This window comes from Diplotaxodon limnothrissa, linkage group LG4 (assembly GCF_057381915.1).
Source record: "Diplotaxodon limnothrissa isolate DT_005_m linkage group LG4, D_limnothrissa_male_GT1.1, whole genome shotgun sequence".
Classification (NCBI taxonomy): Eukaryota; Metazoa; Chordata; class Actinopteri; order Cichliformes; family Cichlidae; genus Diplotaxodon; species Diplotaxodon limnothrissa.
Genome location: NC_140599.1, coordinates 23,740,213 through 23,761,030, shown reverse-complemented (window position 1 = coordinate 23,761,030; position 20,818 = coordinate 23,740,213). Strand labels below are relative to the sequence as shown.

At 39.2% G+C, this 20,818-nt stretch overlaps 2 protein-coding genes across 3 annotated transcripts; both read right to left on the bottom strand.

Annotated features, from left to right (window-relative positions):
• Positions 1 to 319: 319 nt before the first annotated feature.
• gmip (GEM interacting protein) lies at positions 320 to 11,996 on the bottom strand. 2 transcript variants are annotated; one of them, XM_085352600.1, is made up of 21 exons: positions 11,940 to 11,996; positions 10,596 to 10,683; positions 9,995 to 10,091; positions 9,767 to 9,830; positions 7,806 to 7,931; positions 6,430 to 6,494; positions 6,171 to 6,278; positions 6,005 to 6,085; positions 5,502 to 5,663; positions 5,189 to 5,326; positions 4,568 to 4,758; positions 4,283 to 4,368; positions 4,141 to 4,203; positions 3,947 to 4,018; positions 3,700 to 3,842; positions 3,425 to 3,601; positions 3,210 to 3,347; positions 2,908 to 3,107; positions 2,427 to 2,751; positions 1,807 to 1,909; positions 320 to 1,002 (listed from the first exon to the last, which is right to left on the bottom strand). In XM_085352600.1, the coding sequence occupies exons 1-21, from the start codon at positions 11,983 to 11,985 to the stop codon at positions 368 to 370; spliced, it is 3,108 nt and encodes a 1,035-aa protein (XP_085208726.1). In that variant the 5' UTR covers positions 11,986 to 11,996; the 3' UTR covers positions 320 to 367. The 2 variants fall into 2 exon arrangements, with proteins under 2 accessions (XP_085208726.1, XP_085208725.1); XM_085352599.1 differs by having other exon boundaries at positions 9,767 to 9,806.
• A 2,238-nt stretch (positions 11,997 to 14,234) lies between these two features.
• Positions 14,235 to 20,539, bottom strand: colgalt1a (collagen beta(1-O)galactosyltransferase 1a). Its single transcript, XM_085352598.1, has 12 exons — positions 20,193 to 20,539; positions 17,663 to 17,773; positions 17,438 to 17,555; positions 16,757 to 16,891; positions 16,459 to 16,663; positions 16,247 to 16,366; positions 16,005 to 16,081; positions 15,773 to 15,879; positions 15,542 to 15,674; positions 15,338 to 15,465; positions 15,028 to 15,234; positions 14,235 to 14,548 (listed from the first exon to the last, which is right to left on the bottom strand). Exons 1-12 carry the CDS (start codon positions 20,414 to 20,416, stop codon positions 14,281 to 14,283), a joined length of 1,833 nt encoding a protein of 610 aa, XP_085208724.1. The 5' UTR covers positions 20,417 to 20,539; the 3' UTR covers positions 14,235 to 14,280.
• Between the last annotated feature and the right edge of the window lie 279 nt (positions 20,540 to 20,818).

Sequence of the window (20,818 nt, the reverse complement as noted above, 5' to 3'; positions counted from 1 at the left end):
TCAAAACACAAGAGCTAATTAAAAAAATAATATATAAACTTCTCATGTGTGGTCTGTTTAGTGAACTGCTGGATTATCAACAGACCAAAATCTAAAGAAGATTAAGTGTTAATCCAAGCAGGCACCAGGATTGAACTTTTCCATGTGTTTCATATGTTAGTTCAGTAGGTTTGATGACTAAAGACTTTGTGTTCCTGTGGTGACATTTGCACCTAAAATGTGGATGTATTCTATTCATAATAAAGGCATAATAATGGTAATATTGACAGAAGCATTTGTTGTTACATATAATAATGGTCATATTAATGATGTCCTTTGCTGTATGTGAAATCATTCCAGTGAACCATCTGCAGATTTGTATCTTCCCTCAGACAAAGAGCTGCTCATCCTTCCCTGAGTGGCTGCGTCTCAGCCTTAGACCAGACAGGATCTTCTGGGCTGGTGAGGTAACATTTTTCTCAACGGGAATTGTCTTTGGTGACGAACACAGATGGTGATAATGTCCAGTACTCTGCTTGTTATTGCTCTGATTTATGTTGCGATTTGCTCGACATCCTCCTGCCACCTCTTCAGCAGCCTGCGTTGCACTGGATGCTGTAGAAGGTGAAAGTGGTGCATACGTAGAGTCCAAGCCCAGCATGTACTGCACAACCTCACGGGGGCTTAGTGGGGCATCCATTTTATTCTCTGTGTCAGTAGTCACATGCTGGGGCTCAAGAATGCCCTCATAATGGATATCTATGTCTCGAGAAAGTCTTTGTGCCCCTGGCTCTGGAGAAGAGCTGCGACTGCTGTCTGCACTTCCTGTGTGGCCCCTCGGTTGAGGTGCAGCCTGTCTGGCTGCACATGCTGGGTTCGAGACTCGGGTTCCTGTATTATGATGTCGGTGATACTTCACAGGCTGTCTGGTGAAACGGTAGTATGGCTGGACTCCTAAATCAGAGATAGCTTCTCCTACCATCTCACCCTGAGGATCACTTGATACATCTCTCATAGCCAGGACTGGAGCAGTAGAAGGATAAGCATGTGATTCACAAAGTTAAGCATTTCCAACACCAGTTATTGATTATTTTGCTTAAAAAAACCAAAATCATTCTATATGATATATAGTGCAACTTGACTTGAAATCGAGGACTTTTGAAGCTGCTGTTTTAGCAACAGAGAAGAGAGCCCCTCAGAAACACAGCGAAAGTACAGAAAGCAAAGAATGGTTTGAGCCTCAGACTTTCCAAATCCCCAAACTCCAAAATCTAACTTTGTGTTGTCCAAATTCATACAAAAACTCAAATGTCAAACTGCAAATTCCAAAAGAAATGATCATATTATAATTAAAATCACACGAATTAATTCCTCAATTCCACAAAGACTATCCCCGACAAAACGTACTCAACCAAATTCAGCCACTTTTACTGAATAGCAACATATAAGGAAGTCCTACTTCTAAAGATAACTGGATGATGTACGCAAAGTAATTTAAAAAAAACAGACATTTTAAGTATTCTACACCTACATAATCTCACCCTTAGAAACACAAGCTACTTTGTAACTGTAAATTAGAACCAACCCCCTGTGTGCAAGAAATTAAGCAAAACACTTGGGAGCTGTTTGGTAATACCTACAAGAGGATTATTTAAGACATGTCCTCAAGTAGCAAAACTACAAGCTGACACAAGAGAGAATTCGTTGTACTTGGCAACTGAAAATGTCAACATCTTTAGGTTTCACAGGACATAGACACAGTGGATAAATTAATTTGCTGACCTGCTCTAGTCAGGAGTAACTTCTCTATCACTATGCCCCGCCTACCTGCTCTCTCACTGGCTTCAGCGCTGAGCTGGTCCACTGCCTCATTGGATGAAGACTTGTCAGATATATAACCCTCGCTTGACTCTCTCTTGATTCGATTCTGCTGGAATGACACAAGTTGAGTGGTGGATTACAGACCACATCTAAACCTGCAGCACTGCATTATTATAGGATTCCTACCGGGGGAATGACTACTTGGGATGAGTCTTTTTTTTAAATTTTTTTTATTAGGTACAAATATAAAAAGTTTTTACTCTCCTAAAGAAAGGTGATATCCTTTTTGTGTTTTAATTCTTTTGATGCAACCCAGCTAAAACCCCACAATTAGGTGAACTTTAAAAATCTTTTTTACAGGAAAGAGCTGTGTAAAGCAGAAAGTAAAAGCTAGAAAGACGGTCATGCAGGCCAGAGTGCAGAGGGCAGGAGAAATGCAGCAGTGTGCGTGAGGATCTTGTTAATCCTGATGGAAAAAACGTGAGGTTAAGGTGGCAAGTGTTAAGGCTCTTAAAAAACTGGTAAGTGTGTTTACTCTCACATGGTGTGAATGCTAAGCAACTGCTGCTTAAAAGGGAGCAGTTAAAAATTAGCCATAGATGTTTAAAGCGCACTGAAATACTTACTTCTACTGAGCGTGGCCGCTCTCTGGATGTGGTTTCATTTTCTGAGTCGAGATAAGCTACCCCATCCAAGGGGCAGGAACCTCTGGGAGGGGTGTCAGGAAGAGGTGCGGTAGGGGGTGGAGGAGGGGGTGTATCGGATCCCTGCTCCAGGCCGAAGATTTTGTCGTGGTGTGTGATGAGGAACTCAACAAGTACAGCCTGGTAGGTGGTCTCCAAGAGGGCAATCATTGACATGTCTGTCGACACTAGAGGGCGCAATAACGTTGGCCCAAAAACAATGCCTAAATTGCTGGGAGACATCTTGTTCTCGTAGTTTTCTGAAACTCTGTAAATAAACACATGAGACAAATTCAAGGACAGCTTAAGTTAAATTTGACTTAGACGTCAAAGTCAGTGGTCCAGTATAGAAATAAGTAAATGTCATCTATCAGGTTTAGGCCAAGTTAAACTAGAGAGGTCTGTGGTGCCAGAGCATGCTCACCTTTGAAGATGAGATACAAGATGCTGCAAGGTGCTGTAGCAATATGGAGGAAGTCTGTGTAGTAGCTTTTGCAGGTTGTCAGTGATATCCATTATCTCATTAGTCTCTGGTGATGTCTCCCCATCATTCAGGTGCTGAATTGCTTTCCCCACCGCAACGAAATCATTGTACAGGTCAAAAGTTAGTAAGGGCTCAGGCAGCTGCAAGAGATAATATTGAAAATATTCAGTGCGATATCAGACAAAAAATTACATCTCTTAAATTGTGCAAAAATGAGGTTTGTATTTTAATATCTCCTTTACCTCCTTAAAGAAGTGCTTAAGGATAGAGGTGATGTCATGTGGTGAGAGGTCCGAGAGGTCCACTTGCTCTTTTTGTGTTTCAAAGGCATGGCAGAGCTTCTGAATGCGAGGCTTGGACCCACTCACGCGATACACACCCTAACAGAAATGATTATTAGATCACTATTCATACTTGACAACCAATGTATTTGTACCAGTGTGAGGATAAATAATACCTGGACAGAGAGAGCACGGCTCTCAATCTCAGATGTGCAGAGAATCACTACAAAGGGCACCTCATCTGGCCTGTCACGTGGCAGCAGAGAGAGGTCCACTCCAAACACCGATCCCTTCTTATGCTCACATTCTAGCTGACACACCTCCATACACTTCCTGTGCAAAGCTAGGCCACACTGAATGTGAGATAGAAAAGAGCTAATCTCATTAATAATCTCATGAAAGACAGTTTTCTGCCCATGTTACAATATATTCATCAAATGTGTAATCATACCTCTTCACATTCAACTCCACTGACAACAATATAGTTGTCACACTGCTTGCATTTGGCCATTTTGCTTTTCATTTTCTTGAGTCGATGTGATAGTGCAGCTCGCGAAACCTGTGGCACTTTGGCTGGCTGACTATCATTGTACTCTGGAGGAAGGTGGAGAAGATAGATTTATTTGCCAGCCAAGGATCAAATAAAAAATATACTCTATTAACATATTCTGTTCATGAAAAGAAAAGGAGGTAAGAACCTGATTCATCCCGGTCATCTAGGTCGTCTGATGACACTGTCAAAGTGGATGCGGTTTTACCCTGCCTCCTAGCTTCAGTTATATATTCCAAATAAAGCAAAAACACAGTTAATTTTTTTTTTTTAAAGTTCCGAGTTACGAGATGCATGTACTGTAAATTAAAAGTTAGATACAAAATGTAAGCCTGTGCCTACCAGGGCTAGACAGGGACTCCGAACTGCCTCCGATGCTCTCACTGTCACTATATCCAGTTTTCCCTTAGGTGAACCAACACACAAATATTATTAAAGAGAAAGATTTTTTTTTAATAAAAGTATAATTAGGTGGAGCCCTTACTGCAATCACTGGATCGTCGCAAAGGACTATCATCTGCCATGAACGAGTCTGGCAGAGTGTTCAGAGCGCTGGTTTTTCTTTTGTTGCTTTAAAGAAAAGAAGTTATTGAAACAATTATTTTAATAAGTAAATAGGTGGAATATATCAAACATGTTTTCTATCCTATTTTATGACAAGGATATACACTCAAATACATCTGTCCCTACTGACACATGTTTATATGTTCACATTTATATTTAAAAACATGCTACATAAAAGAAGCAGCAATAAGTCCTTTTAACGCACCCTTTACCGTGAGGAACATACTCCTGGAAGGTAAATTTTTGGAGAATCTGCTCAGGGCGACGCTTACTGAGAACATACTGCAGATAGGGCTCACCAGACTCCTGGGCTCTGCATGTTACCTCCAGGTTGTGATAGCCAAGTGGAACAGGCTCTGCCTGCTGACGCTGGAAGTAGAACAGGTTCACTGTGACCTAATACAGAGAGAAGACATCATGTGGAGTCAAGGAAAAAAATTTTAATCAAAAAAAGTGATATAAAATATAAGAGTAGTGTTTTGCTCACAATTTACTTTTCATACCCGCAAAAAGTAAAAGAAAAAAAGAAAAAATATGCAAAGGAATCTTGTAATTTTATAAAACATGGTAGTTTTTTATTAAAATTCTTTATACTGTATGATGCAAAACATAAATCACTGCTTAGGTAGATTATTATTTTCAGGTACATTTTTGTATTAATCAAGCTGATTAACTACTAATAGTTAGACATGTTAACTTCTCTTCAGTGATTAGACTGTTCTTAGGTAATGATCCTGTAAATATATATGTAGCTATCCAAGACAACTTATAATATCAACTATATAGTAACACATATTCTATATTTATACCAAAATGAAGTACTGACCTCTTTGAGCACAGTGTCTCCTTGAAAGATGAGCTTACGAATGTGTGAAATGATTCTTTCTTTCACCTTCACTAACTCATCTTGGTGGATCTTTGCATCAGTCACACACTGTTTATATGTCAACTCTGCCTCTAACACCTGTGAGGACAGAAAGAAAATCTAAGTGGATATGCAATCTGTGTTTTCCTCTTTTTGCATCGTCTCATAAGCCATTATTAAGGATACCAAAAAATATTTACTTTTTGTTTGCTGAAACCTTAGGCCCTTATTTCTACAGATTATACAGTATTTAGTCTATTAACATGACACTCACCTTAGTCTGAGCTTCATCCTTAGACTTCCTCCTCTTATCTAGTGTTTTGCTTCCTACTGTGTCATCTGCAGCCTTAGCAGAGACAGCTTTCGCCTTTTCTAGCTCATCACAGCGCTGGAAGTACTGTTGCTTGGCCTTTTTATAAGCTGTAACTGCTTCATTCTGAAAACGAGGAAGGGAGATACACAGAGTGGAGAACACTGTTCATTACTGGCACAAACTTTAGCACAACATACGAGAAAGGAAACATGTTGGTTACATCCATAACAGACAAAACAACATATACATGACATGCAAACAAGTATACTGTCCACTGTTTATACAATTTATACACAGATACTAATTTTAGATGAACTGAGACAAAAATATGTAATGATTCTGGCAACAATTTTACTATTTTCATGTGCAGTCTAATATGACTTTAATAGATACCAACAAGTTCACTAACGGTGCAAATAACTCTGCTTAACGTCAACCAATACCAGGAGTGATTATTTACTTACCATCCTCCTTTGTTCTCTTGCCCACTGCTCTTTAAATTCTCTGCGCCACTTATCAATCTCATTTCTCTTTGCACTCAAGGCCTTTGAGACAGAGAATCGATATTTAACACATCTACATCTAAACATTAGAGATGGTTTTAGATGATGTGTTTGTAGGCTTCTATACCTGGTAACAGCGACTTTGCAGCAGATCAGAAGTCCTTCTAGCGTTCAGACAATTTTTGATGTCTTGTTCTAGAGCCAGTGTGTAGATGTACTGTAATGGCATCATTTCCTGCATAGACAAGAGCAAAGAAAGAGAAACGCCACAGTCTAAGAAAGAGAAATGCCACAGTCTCTGTTCTAGGCACCATTATAAGTAACCCATTGTGATGTACTTTAGCAATCATTGGTACAGTTTTTGTCAAGTATCCAGTAAACCATACCTGTTGGAGTACATTGGTTTTTGCTCCTTCAGCCGTCTTCATTATACTTTTTGCAAATTCCTGCTCTGCAAAGAAAAAAACAAACTTTTTTTTTTTCTTTTTTATGTAAAAATAAAAAACACAGGCATGGTACATGAAGATAAAAAAACACAAGTAGAATCCACTGAAATTCTTGCACTATACTGAACATTTTTGGACATTACCTATCTTCTGTGTCTCTTCACAAGTCTGACATTTGATGAATAACCTATGCAGCACCCACAGAATAACTAGAACCTGTAGTGTGGTCAAATCTAACCTGTGTCTATTTTGAAGTTAAAAGAGGAATTAATTTGGTTAAAAATACCTGTGGTTTGCATTTTGCATCAGTTCAAGAACTGCAACAGGAAATGAACCAAGCTGATGTCAGTATGATCTCACTCACACTGTGCAAGTACTGATACAAACACTAAGTCAACAGCAGTTTGTGATCTGACTGCTCTCTTTGAGCAATGGGCTCTATACTGTTAGCAAACTCAATGTGTTGCTTTACTGTGTAATCACTAGTTTGGGGCTGAGCTTCACCCAGCATTACTCATGTGTTATCATTGCCTAACTGATCTCCTTACACACTTGAGGTTGGTAACTGTTGCTCTGTGTTTTGAATGATAACACTAGTATCAGGTAGTGATGTCAAAGTATATTGACATCACTACCTGAACTCATAGGATCTGAAAAGGCTCACAGAAGAGGAATCGCTGTGTACTCCAAAGGCAAGTAGTGTCTTTTATTGCCCTCCTCTTTTCAGCTAATCTGCTCTTTAATCCTTTCTGTTTGTGTGTAGCGTGCAGTTCTCTGGAAGGACTGCATAAACTCACATCCTCTTTAACAGAAATAATCCAGGCAGGAGATGAAAATTACTCGATGGTACTCCAGCTAATACTAAAAATGCATGTATTATGATTTTTCTTTCTTAATGGGTAATACAAAGCAGCAATCCAATCTTCAGTGTGCACCTCTTCTCCTTACAGGGTGACTACTGCAGCACTATTTCAAATGTTATTATATCAAAGCAAACAAAAAAAACAACAACAACCATTTGCTCTAACTCTAGATGAAAATACTAGGACACATTCACTTATACCTAACCTACTTGCATGAAATGATCATTTACTAACACTTTAAACCAATTAATGTTGGTACTACTCTAAGACTACTGACTTCATAGTGGATCAAAATTATTTTCATTTATATTGTACACATTATGGCTTTGCATTTTGTAAGAAATCCACCTATTCTTGTTTCTGTGTGCGGTTTCTATTCAAATATGCCATCTACGATAAGACACAAAATTTGCATGTTACACTACTATTTCCTTTACTCAGCTGTGTATTTACCCAAGCTGATTCTCTTCTCCATCCAGGCAAGAAGGTCTTTGGCATATCGGCACCACAACTTGGCGTACTGCAGCGCCGTCTCCACTCCATCCTCACAGCGACATAGGGCCAGGTCTGCTTCTTGGACTGTGAGAGAGTACATCATCATAATGGTAGGCTCAAGGTGTACCCAGGAATTACACTGTAATAGCACCTAATATCCCCTTTTCTCAAGAAAACGTTTAGTCTGTCCTTAAGTGATATTAATGGTCCCAGACTATATCTGACAACATAAAGAAATTTAAAAATCAAATACCAGTTTAAAAAAAAGATATACACAAACCCAAAACAGGAAATAATGGCTGGATATGACAAGTCATAGCTGCTCCTCAGAGTAAAGGTCCTGCAGTTTCCAGAAGGTGAGAGCAAACTCTAGCATGTATACTAAAATATACATTAGTTTGTCGGTAAAAAACAAAGAAAAACCCCCTCTTAAATTAGTCCTATGTCTCACAGTTGACAGAAAAAGGATGTAACTAGAGAGAGGACAGCCCCAAAACAAACTGCTTTAGCTAAATAACTTCCCTCCTCTCTCTTCCCTTTTGCCTGGCCCCTCCCTCTCACACCTGTTCACTCGTAGTCAGCTACTGACACAAGCCATGTTGTGAGAGCACATAACAGCACACTAGCATGTTGTTATAGCGCTACTGTGGTCACCAAGGCAGGGCGTTAATACGATAACCACTCTTCTTCCTCTGTGAGTCACACTAGTGCAGGGTGGATGATGTATCTGTGACAGTCACATGGTCTAACAAAAGCTCCCTACACTACTTTCTCAATGTGTTCCACTTCCAGCACAACCTTCGCAAATAAATGCAATATTTTTTTTTCTTTTAACCAAAGCTGATGCATTTCAGCAACTTTCACTTCTTCTAGCGGTCCATTGTGCAGTGCTTTAAAACATGCAAGCATGTTATGACAGAGAGGCAGATTTTATACTGCTCTTCCCCTTCAGATAGCTGCCAAATCCAGTTAGAGTGGTAGGAAAAAAAATCAAACCAGACTTTCTTCTGCCATCATGCGCAGCCCACAAAATAGAACATGCAATTCCAGAGATATGTTAGGTTTTGTGCTATGGGTGACCTCTCTTAGCCTTTCCTCTCTAGGGAGAGCTCTGAGCACTTTCAGAAATCAATCCTTTGGAGTTCAAGCACTTGGAATAAGGATTATTCAAGTCAAGTCCAGAATGCAGAGTGACAGGGTTTAGAGGAGCGTTGAATCAGGTTTATCTCCTGGCATGTGAGAGAGCAAGCGTGCTAAGGTGGTGTGGGGGAGGTGTTCTTGAGAAGAGCTTCTATGCCCCAAGAATACATTTGACATTGCTCACCATCCAAGTTTAACACAGTGTGCCTCTGTAATATCTTATCTTACCATGTGCCTATAATTTGAGTCAAACTGAAGTTTGTGCACTTAGCCCAAAGTCCCACTGTAGACTATGAGTAAGTCTGGTGCATTTATCCATCTGACTTGTATTTATGCCATAGACCATGTAACAGGAGATTTCTGTGACTCTCTTTTTTCCACTAGTCTAATGTAAAAACTGAGAGCAGCTGTCCCCTGCTTTAATCCTCTCTCTTTAGCCTAATCTTGTTACAGAGGGATCGTTACAACTCACAGCTGATTATAAGACAATAAATAAATGTTGAAGAAGAGTATTTGTAAAGTGTCACAGGCAGTAGCTCCTGCTACATCTAATGATCCGATGGGATGAAGGATAGTATCCTGTCAGTCCCAGGAAGGTTAGTGCTAGGTTAAACAGGTGACTGAACCACTTCAGCAACAGGTTCACAGTGTAAAGGAATGTCGCATTGAGACCAACTGTTTATAACAGCTGTCGTTATTCACTGACCCTGACCAGAGAGCATGCAGACAATAACACACTCATTTGGGCTTTTTCATCCCTTCTGTCACACAAACCATACCTGTCTGAGTTCCATCCACGTCATTGGGTTCGGCACATATCTGTGGACAAAGTGCATCTTCAAACTGGTGGAACTCTACAACTCTATCAAAGCACATCTAATCGTCTAAAAACAAACCATCATTTGAAAACTGAACCTGAGCTAAACTTTAGCATAAACAACAGCATAAATGACAGGCCTTTGATTAAGTAGGTCATTCACTACATTCAAAAGGTATTTATTTCTTACAGTCACGTCATGTTGCTCTGTGGTCTCTGCAGTTTCTACAGAGATAGGTTCTGAGATGGACTGGGAGTCAATCTCTGCTAGCAGATCATCCCCTGAGCTGAGCACAGAAAGAATGTATAAGGAGAGAAACATATTTGTCAAGGAATATGCCAGCAAGCATATGCTACTGGGCCTTTTAGTACCATAAACAAGCCCCTTAAGAACCTTTCAAAGTCCAGTTTATGTATTTTTATCATCTTAACTATATTCACCACTGCACCTTTGCTTTAGAGAAATGTTATAAACAGTTTCCAGTCAGTGCTTCTAATAAAATATGAGTCACAATCAGGATAGATTAAACCAGACATGGCAATGCTAATATAGAAAGTTATTAAACCTTTAGTTAAAAGCTTGCACTAGATAAATATAACGACAGATCATACATAATTGAGTTCATGTTGATGGATTATTAAATGATAAAATATAAATTAATAATTCCATCCTCAAGAGCTTCTTATTATTTTCCATCTCTAGACCATTTGAAATACCAATTCACTAACCACAGTTTTTACTTAGCACGCGAGTGATGCAGGAGAAAAGGGTTGCACAAGGTAATACTTACGAAGAGATGAAAGATAAATCAAGGTTATCAAAATCTCGGAAGATCTCACTGTATCGTTTTGTTTCCGATTTCTGCACTCGTTTCACATCTGAAATGAGAAATGTAAAAGCTAAGATACACACAAACTTTACATTGTATTTATGTTACATAGAGTAAACGGTGATCCTGACATGTGTACCCTTCCCCCACCCCGAAAGAGCACAAACTATATAGAAATGCATATTATACCACAGTATCAAAGCTAGTTCATCAAGTATATGCCAACATTTGGTAGCTTGCAAACACACAGATACACACATAGATGAACTGAAAAAAGGATCCAGTTCAAAAAAATAATCAAACTTAGCTTCTCATAAAATCCTATCTGACAGCATTTGCACTTAATGTGAAATAAAACTGACACATTTTGTTGCTTAAACTTTTGTGCTTTTGTGCAACACTTTGACCGTTTATAACCCTCTGACATAGCAAAAAGTTAAAAACTGATAATTCACAATAGGTGTAACAAATGTAAAAAAGAAATCACTCGCTCAGAGAGGCCTCCATTTTGGTCAACCACATCCTGCTTGCAGTTTGTGTCACGTCCCATCGTGTACATAGAGTCCTTGTTTTTCACACCACCAGTGTTTCAGCTCAAGAATAAGAGCTGACAGGAAAGTAAGATGTTTCAGCAAAATTTGAACACAGTTTTCCAATGTAGTTGCACTTAACTCTGACAGTTGTGTTTGCTGTTTACCCGCAACATTTGCAAAAGCTACTTGCATGAATTGAGGCTACACTGCAACAAGCTTCTGAATAGAAACTTTCAAGCAAAGAAACATTTCTAATTTCTAGTGTGTCAAATGACACAAAAGTCTCCAAAACATTAGTTTTAAAAGAAGTGGACAGTCTTGGCTTTTTGGAAGGAGTAGGCTAATTCTGCTGAATAAAAATACAGAAGTTAAACAAAAAGACAGAACAAGAACCTTTAAAAAAAAGAGTTCAGGAAGTTCATCAACAAGGAGGATGCTGCACAGCAGCAGAAATCTTCTGACAGACTCATTAACAAAGGCACTTTATGCATGCAACGTCTGCATGCACCCACATGAATACCCATGTCATAATGGCGCTACACTGCTTTGAGTAGATTTCCAGTAACACAAACCAAAATAATATTTGGCAATTAAAAAGTTTGGGGTTTCTTCAAATGAAGAAAAATGTGTATTAATAGCAAAAAAATTTGAACATTTTGAAAGGAAAGAAAACAGATTTAAGTTTCATTTAAGCATGGGCAAGTTGATATTTAGAGTAAAGGATACAATTTACTCAAAATGACCACATGTCATATATCTTATTTGTGCTCACCTGTGCCTTGAGTAGAATCCTTGTTTTCCACTAAATCTTCTTCCATTTCTGCGCTATTTCCACAGTAGGCAGACCCTAACAACACCTCTCACACATTATCTCGCATCAGGGTCAAACTACAATACACAGTAAAACACTTTGTATTTGAAGTGGTAGGAAATCAGGACTGTAGTTTAAACACAGCGATATAAAGCTGAGCCCCAAGCGCGCTGATATGCAAGTTCTTAAAATGATCTTCCTCTGGTAGAGTGAAGGTTGGCCAATGTTTTCGCCATCAAGGGGAAGAGGAAGTGTATCTTACAGTCACTGGAGGCCCCACCTACATTGTCTAACCATATATAGTGAAAAGGTACCACTGTGATAAATTTGTATTGTCGTAGTAAGAAAGATTGTTCCTTAAATATTGGCATGTACCACTGTAATGTAACAATTACACTTCAGAAAACATATCTTGGTTAAAACCAACTTGGTTAAAAATTAGTATATACTAAACACAGTTGTTAATATATATAATAAGTTATTTAAGAAACATTATTTCACTGTCATGTAAGCTACCTTATTCAGCCATCTGCAGGTGTGATAAAAACCTCAATGAGAAAGTCGGTTGCGTGACATGCCGAGAATAATCAGCTAAAAAGTTCAATTCTACTTGTAATCAGCAGCTTGGGTACTCTGTGTTTTCCAGTGACAATGATGAATGAAATGGTGAAGGCAAAATCTGCATTCAGGTCACAGTCTACAATGTGTGAATGACTTCACAGTAAAATGTTACTGTGCCAGAGGCTACACAGTAACAGACAATTTTCCATTAGTCACAATATACAGACGTCATAATTTGTATTTGGACAGTCAACATTAACTAAACAAATGGTTACTCCAACAGAACAGTAAGCATATAATGACAGAAGTCGAACCTGTTAAAAAGAAAACATTTTATTTTTTGTCGGTACAAGCACCACTAACATTTTTGTGCACACTTCGTGAGTGAATAACTCCCATCAGGACTCAACAGAAACTGGCTTCATCAGAGATCTGTGTATGTGATGAGGGAAACCATGACACAATAAATATACTGTGAGAAATATGATGATCTACACTTATCTTATGTAATGACAATTCATAAAGTCTACCACAATCAAAATGCTCAACATTCACACTGAACTGATCTGAGATGGAACAGCAATACAGCTCTTTTCCACCGATGCAGCGCTGGTGCTTAATCCAGAACCTGTTTGATAGAATTTCTGCCAAAAAGGACAAATGCATTCACAACGCCACAAAACTAATGGGCCCAAAATCAGAACAATCATTGGCAAAAAGAAGGGCAACCACAAAAATTTCACAGGTAATTTATAGATGCAGCCCACAGTGGTGCGTCACTGCGCCATAACTTTATGGACATGGAAAATACTTCAAAGTCTGCTACATAAATGTGAGCTCTTTCTAAAAAAACCCAAAAACTAAGGCAGAACTTGCACGGGTACCAGCACCGCATCTGTGGGAGAGAGGTAATAAAGTGGCTGATGTGCATTTGGATGTGGGCAAGTTGAAACACCAGTGTGTTTGGTGGCTTGTCTCACGTCTATTTGTATGAAGAGGTGGTTGGTGGAACTACAAGAGTAAAAAAACCAACCAACCAAACAAACAAACAAAAAACAGGACAAAACAAAACAAAAATTTAAACAAAACAGCAACATTTACTGGTGGTAAATCTGCCTCAGTATTTCTGTAAATTAAATTACTTGGTTCTGAATTTTGTCACTTTGATAGAAATTTGCTACAGGGTTCTATTGTACCGTCCAATGACCAACTAAATTTTTTTTTTAAAAAAGCACTGTTATAAAATTTAACAAAAACAAACAAAACGATTCAAAATGCCAAAAGTTCATAGGTTTTGCATAGGTTGATTTAAGACGTCTTTATTTTGCTCTGTGGTGCAGATTTGTTGTTGCAGCCAAATTCATTAATTTCTCAAGGCTACAAAACGCAGTCTAATCTCAAATTAGCACCACTGAAATGCAGCAGTCCAGTTTTGTTCTTTACCAGTATACATTATTTCTGTATGACAGAGAGTAGGTGGGAACTGCAAATGCCATTCCAAATGGCAAGTCTAGTGCCTTTATAAAGTAAAAACCACAAGCTGACGACAGCAGAAAACATGACATGCATGATCCCTTTTTAACTTTTCACTTCTGATAATTTAAACTTCTCTATATTCTTTGATACCACATCTGATCTGATGCAAAATCAAAGTGATCAAAGGTTAAACATGATTACAAAACTAATGTGGTGCGTTTTATGGACCTTTTTTTATTTTTCCAAGGCTCTTAGTGACTTCCTCTCATAGCTCATCCCGTGCTGTACTGTCCAAAGGAGACTGGAGCACATCTGAGTTCTGTGCCTCTGTGCTGATCTCAGCCTGCTCATGACTTTTTCCTGAGCGTGCTCTGTCCCAGTCTGTGCGGATTTTTTCATTGTCCCACACAGTGGAGGTCTCAGTGTCACTGACGTATCCTGGGTCACCCGTATAGTGAGTTGGATACACAAGGAGAGGCTCTGCGGAAAATGCCAGCAGGTCTCTGGTTTCAAACTGTTCCATATAATCAGATCTGGAGAGTAGGAAAGGTCAAGAAAGAAAGATAAGACTCCTGAATAGAAACACAGTGCACTGAAAAACTCTTTAGAAATGTTGTTTCTAGTGTTTAGTGTTAGTTTTCTTAGTATTTTTTTATGTCTTAACACAGATTCAGTTTTAGTTCTCATCAGATGAGATCTGGTGTATTTTACTTCTATGACTGTTCCTTAAAATATCTCTAATGGGTGACTCAAGTCTCTGTGTCATAAATTGAATTCAGATTGTGCCCAGATGTACAAAATATAACTGTGTCAGGGTTCAAATCTAGGAGCCAGCACTGATAATGGAATAAGTTGAGAGACTTTTGACCGTTGAGGAAATACAAACTGAATACATTTTAAGATAAATCTGAAATGTTGAACGTTTGCACTCTTAAGACTACCTATAAACCTTTGAAATGCATGATATATTATGTGTGTGTGTGGTCTTGTGTTTGCTGGTGTTAACACTTACACAGGGTGTTTATTGTACATGAGAGGAAGAAACTCATCCACTGGCAAAATCCTCTTTAATGGTTCTGCTTTTAAAAGCTTCTGGGCACCCTGTAATGATATCATATATCCTAGTGTCCAATATGAATAGTCTGCCTCCACCAAGTTGTGTATATTTGGCACTGCTTTCTCCGGGTGAGCCACTTGCATTCTCTTTCGACCAATATAACTAAAAGAAGAAAAAAACAACAAAACACAGAAAGACAAGTTGATAAGAATTTGTAAACTCTGTGGGAATGACAAAAAATATTATGAAGGAAGTAAAAACATACATGAGATCCCAATCCAGACCTTCACGGTCCACCTCACTCATTAAGTTCATCAAGCGACGTTTGAAGAACACCTCAAAGCGCAGGTCATCTTCGATCACTAAAGATGTGTGGAGACTTCGTTCCACAATCTAAGGCCAGAGAAATCTTTAAGTCACACATCCGTCTGGTTTGGAAATATTCAAATTCTTGGCTTCAGGGGTTTACCTCTTTCCAGATGTTATAGTGGGAAAGAAAGCATCCCAGCTCTCCCTTTGTTAGTGGACGACCATGATAAGGGTCACTGTATCCAGGAAGCATATGGATACCCAAAGCATGAATTTCACTGACATTCATTGCTCTGAAATAGAGAGAAGTAGAAATGTGACAAAATGACAATAAAGATGGGCCAGTCAGTGGTAGTTACTAATTAGTATATAAGTGGAAAGCATCACTTACTTTCCATCCACGGCATTAACAACTTTACAAGCAATCTCCTGCTCATGCAGTGCCCTCAGCATACGTTCTCTGCGGTCAGTCCGCCTCTGCAAGTTTATCATGAACACCTACACAAAGGTAAACAGTGGAACCAATCAGTGTAATTATAGATTTCAACAGCAGGCAGAGAATTTCAGCGCAGAAACAGAAAGTCGGCCATTTTTGCAGATTCCATCTTCACATCACTTCTTACCTCATCAAAGCCCATTTTGTCAGGTTGTTTTCTAGGAACACTTATGTATTTGGATGGCATCACTGGGGCATTTCGCACTACACAGTCAGAGGGAAGATGGATGCAGAAATGGTATAAATGATATTTAGAAACTCATGCTGAAAGTTACCATTAGATGAAGCAGAAGAGAGTAGAATTAAGACTTAAATAAGCCAGTGGTTAAGAGTGAGGGGGTTGCAAAAGTAAAGCTCTCAGCCACTCACCATTAACTTCTAACACAGTGTGTAAGAAACTGTCCACTTCATCTTGCAAAGTATTGTGGGAACGTAGTGGCACAGGGAAGTATCCATAGGTCTCCTTGTTACATACAAACATTTGAACCTCTGTAGCGAACACAGAATAGGAAAACTTAATCTGAAGCTACATTATTTATGATAAAAATAAGTAGACTTTAAGTTGGATAATATCAAATTACCTGCCATCTTAGCAGAGTAAGCAAACACAATAATGTCATCAAATGCCCAGCTGTATTCTGGGTGTGGTGGGTGAAAGGCTAGCTGCCTGGAGGCCTCTTTCCTGAGGTCTATTAGGAACGTGGAGTGTACCATAGGAACGGCAAAACAGCCCTTTCGTATCTGCTTCCTAAGAGGTATGTAGGCAGGTGTCCTCTTATAATAACCCTGGAGGATGAGAGTTGTTAGGCTGTTTATTACAGAGATTATTGAAACTTTCTGACATACACAAAGGGGTTTTCTCAGTGATCATGACAGTACCTGGGAAGTCATTCCACACCAAAAATTTGAGTAGGCTGCACGAGAGTCAAGCATCGGCGCGATGATAGTCTTGTTCTGTTTCATCAGCCCCCGGAGCACATTTGAATTGGTGAGGAGGTTGTCACAATCTGCCAGCTGCACAAGGAGCATAAGAAAAACAGCTAGTGTATGAATAACACACTGTACACAAAACTCTTGAGAAGAAACGCTGAACAGCTCCCAAAGGATAAATGGGGTAACTAAAACTGAGTGATCTCTGACCAGCAGTATATATACTACAATTCTGTTTTTTAGAGAGAAACTTTAGATGTAAGATTAAAAGCACGAAATTATTGCAATTTTGGATAGACTTCACTTCAAAATTATACCCTGCTGAAACAAGACAATGTGGGCCAGGCTGGTGAATACAAATAGAAATGTGCATTTAAGATTTAAGTGTCCAGATGAACTAGACTGAAAGATGAACTTTAACCATAAGAAACAGAACATAACTGGGAAAAGTTTTAACAGTCTGTCTCCCTCTTAAATTAGTTGTGGTGGCATTTTGGTCCCAATTCTGTACTTTTTCTTTGGCTTTTATTACTGAATGTTAAAAATAGTGAGGCCCAGTGTTTATAATCAACATTTTGAGTGTAATTCTGCTTCCTTTTGTAACTGTAAAGAGTAGTTTTATTTACCTACCATAAAATAGTCTGCCCACATCTCACGAGCAGACTCCAGCGCTGCTTGCCGAAGCTTCATAACATGCTCATAACGAGGATCTGTCCAGTCTTTTGGACCTTCCTCATCTTCATAATTTCTACACAAAATATTTCAGTATTAATTAAACTCATTTCATGTGATGTCTGACTCAATTTCCTGTGAGCTATTTGAGCATTATACAATTCCATCTTTAAAATAACAAACCTGGGCTCCTCTTTTGGCCTCCACTCTACATAATGGTAGAGCTTCTGTACTTTTACAAGCCAGTCATGCAGAATGGCTGTGGTGTTGTCCTCATTATGATCAGTTGCTACCCTGTCAATGCAGAAAAAAATGTAAATTATCAGAATTAAGTGCATTCATCAAGAACCTAGGTAAAAGGAGGAAAACTGTAACAACGAGAAGAAATTTGTAACAGTGGTTGACTGTAGGCAGCGGTGCCAAACTGAGTTCTAGTTGAGGCATGAGTGAAAGACAAACCCAAGGTTCAAATAACAATAGCCCTGTGTTCACTTTTTGTAAATGCATTATGTACAAGCTGCGGGAAGTGACACAAGTGTAAAGGACACCAGCTTCAGAAAAACACACAGCAATAAAAACATCCCCCATAAAAAAACAAAACAAAAAACTTTAGGTCAGCATCGACAAGTTATGTATAAAGGAAATGTGAAAAAACGATAACAGTACGGAAACTACTTTACAGAAGTGAAACCTCTGTTTGCAACAGACAGAGAAGGAAATTGTTTAAAGTGACTTAGGCTATGCGTGAGGCAAATGAACCCAAGTTAGACTGCCTGCATGTTTGATCTAATTCTACACGAGGATGAAAAGCCTAGAAATGATACTCCAGAATAACCCAATACCCGCAGGACTCATTTCTTGGCCATGTAGGCCAACATGATTTGCTGTCCCCAGACACCTGCTCTACAGCCAGCTGTGCTTATATTCTGGCCCTGGGTTTACACTAGAACAGATTTCCATGGAAATTCCCCATGGATCTGTGTAAACACTGCAGCTCCTTGCTAAAACACTTTTCAGTCACTCCAGCTGTCGGTCTTTCCCATTTCCCTTTTGTGCTCAGATAAAATAAGTGCTTATTAAAGAACACTGTTTAGACCTATGTCACTTTTTCATTGTAAACATACATTTAGGAGCGGTGTGCCACTTCCACATCAGCTATTATTTCTGTAGCGGTGTAGGAATGCTGGCATAAGACGCCAAAGATTTCAATTACAGCTGCAAAATGTGTGCAGTGTATAGTGTTTATAAGATCACACAGTTGTTTGGTTTTTCCAGATGTAATTTAATGTGTGTCAAACAACACTGTCCTTACCGCCAACATATTTACACAAGACTTTACAAACTACCAAACAAAAAAAGGAATTTAAGACACTCTTACTCCTGCACAAGGTGAAACTTGCTCATCAAGATAGCGAATGAAGACCACGCCTGTCCGAGCCCACCAGGTAGTCATTCAAACTGCTTGAGGATACAAGTGCAGGTGGGCTGTTCAAGCATGTTGATTAAGTATAGGGTGAAAATAGCTTTCCTTCACTTACTTGACTGACAGATGACTAAGGAGCTTGGGAAGTCATACTTTCTGGAGAGGGTGCAAAGATGTTAGGTCTAAAATGTGGTCTACATAAACATGTTTAATGAACCATCAAGAGAGAACTGAGTTTAAGCCTCCATAATCATTTATCACGGAGAGTCATTATCTAAGGTTGGCCTTTACCTAGGAGAAGCTTAATAATCAAACTGCACCATAACGTCTTTTCTTACTTAGCACTTCATTGTAATGTAATCAATAAATTGTCTAGAATGTCGTTATTAGGTGATTTATTTAACACATAATAATGTCAGAAAAACACTTCACAAACAGGGACTTGTCTTGCCAGATGCATATCTCTGTTTAACTTCCAGTCAGGAAGTGGAGAAGATGTAGGCTTTGGTACATGAAGACTGGAATAAGCTTAAAGATGAAGATATGTTATAAATTAAAAGAAAAACGTGAAACTTTGAACCCTGAGGTGATGGGATTTGATAGCTATAATGTCCTGGTTTGACCTCACTTGCCTTCTTTCTCCTGAGATGTAACATTTCGCGACGGAAGGTGCCTCTTACTAACAGACTACATGGGTCAGGTAATTTTCATGGTGCTAATCCAAACTCAGTTGCACATGGCAGACACTTGTTTTGCGTTTATTGTTAATGTATCAGGCATCGGTATGCTTGTGGAGCACTGTCAGAGCTTGTATCTTAGATCACACACAACACACAGCTCCCCTCGTGGTCAATGCGGTCGTTCACTCCCATCCACGTATACAGATCAATACGACGCACAACTGTCCTGATGAGCAGATGTGCTCACTTTTGTCCCCTACCCTGACTGCAAAATATTGCCTATTTCTTTTTATATCCTTGGTTTGTACTCATGCATTTGTTCGTTCTTGTATTATGCTTGAGTTTTTCACATTTTCTTTTGCTGTTTTTTCAAAGACGGAATGATCTCTGCGCAACACTTCGCTTATTTCCAAAGCCATTTTGTTACCCCCGACAATCTCTGCGGGTCCACCCCTTTTCTTTCCCTTTCCTGCTAATCGATCTAATCAATCAGAAAAGTATCCTTCGGTACTTCTTTTTATTTAAGAAACTTGTGGCAAAAACAAGAATTACTTTCACCTTTTGCTGCCTAACAGTCTGCAACATCTAACATTACCCAGTAACAACTTACCACAGTGCCATACGGTCCTTCGGGTAGTTGAGGCGCTCAATAGTACCCAGGAAATACGGCAATGAGTGCTCGGAGTTTCTGCAAATGAGGGCAAGAAGAACCCGGGGTGCGAGGAGTGAAGATTCGGGGTTCCAGCGCTCCTCCGCAAAATATCCCCGGACAGGACTGCAGCAGGACAGGAGCAGGAGGAGCAGGGCGTCGTTGAGGCCAGCGAGCCTGGGCATCGCGATAGCAAATTATGGAATAGAATAATGATAATTTATAAGTGGACTGTGGCTCGTCGGGGGCTAGAGAAATATCTCTTGACTTTCTGCCGTCATCACAGATAGGGAAAGTCTGTGCTACAGTCCCTGATGTAAAAGCAGTGCGAGGTTAATCTCTAAAGGGGTGGGATCTGTTTGGATGGTAAAGGGGGTGGACTAATACAGGCCCTGCAGCACAGGAAACACCGAGGGCAAATGCCCAATTCGAATGAATGGATTTTTCTTTAAAAAAGGAAAAGAAGAAAAAGATATTTTTAAATACACAAGTTAACCTGTGTGTCTTTTAATCAAAATTATATTCTGTATACCCATTGCAATGTTGCAATGTTCACCACACCACAGTTGAATATACTGCTGAACAAC

What these genes read in the sequence shown, in the direction of transcription:
- colgalt1a (XM_085352598.1), bottom strand. Translation starts at nt 20,416, where the DNA reads ATGCCCAGGCTCGCTGGCCTCAACGACGCCCTGCTCCTCCTGCTCCTG. An exon ending in AAGGACCGTATGGCACTGTG is followed by an intron (nt 17,774 to 20,192) that starts GTAAGTTGTTAC and finishes CTGCATTGACAG; the next exon opens with GGTAGCAACTGATCATAATG. An exon ending in TTACTCTGCTAAGATGGCAG is followed by an intron (nt 16,367 to 16,458) that starts GTAATTTGATAT and finishes TGTTCGCTACAG; the next exon opens with AGGTTCAAATGTTTGTATGT.
- gmip (XM_085352600.1), bottom strand. Translation starts at nt 11,985, where the DNA reads ATGGAAGAAGATTTAGTGGAAAACAAGGATTCTACTCAAGGCACAG. An exon ending in GATTTATCTTTCATCTCTTC is followed by an intron (nt 10,092 to 10,595) that starts GTAAGTATTACC and finishes TTCTGTGCTCAG; the next exon opens with CTCAGGGGATGATCTGCTAG. An exon ending in GTGGAGTTGAATGTGAAGAG is followed by an intron (nt 3,602 to 3,699) that starts GTATGATTACAC and finishes TCTCACATTCAG; the next exon opens with TGTGGCCTAGCTTTGCACAG.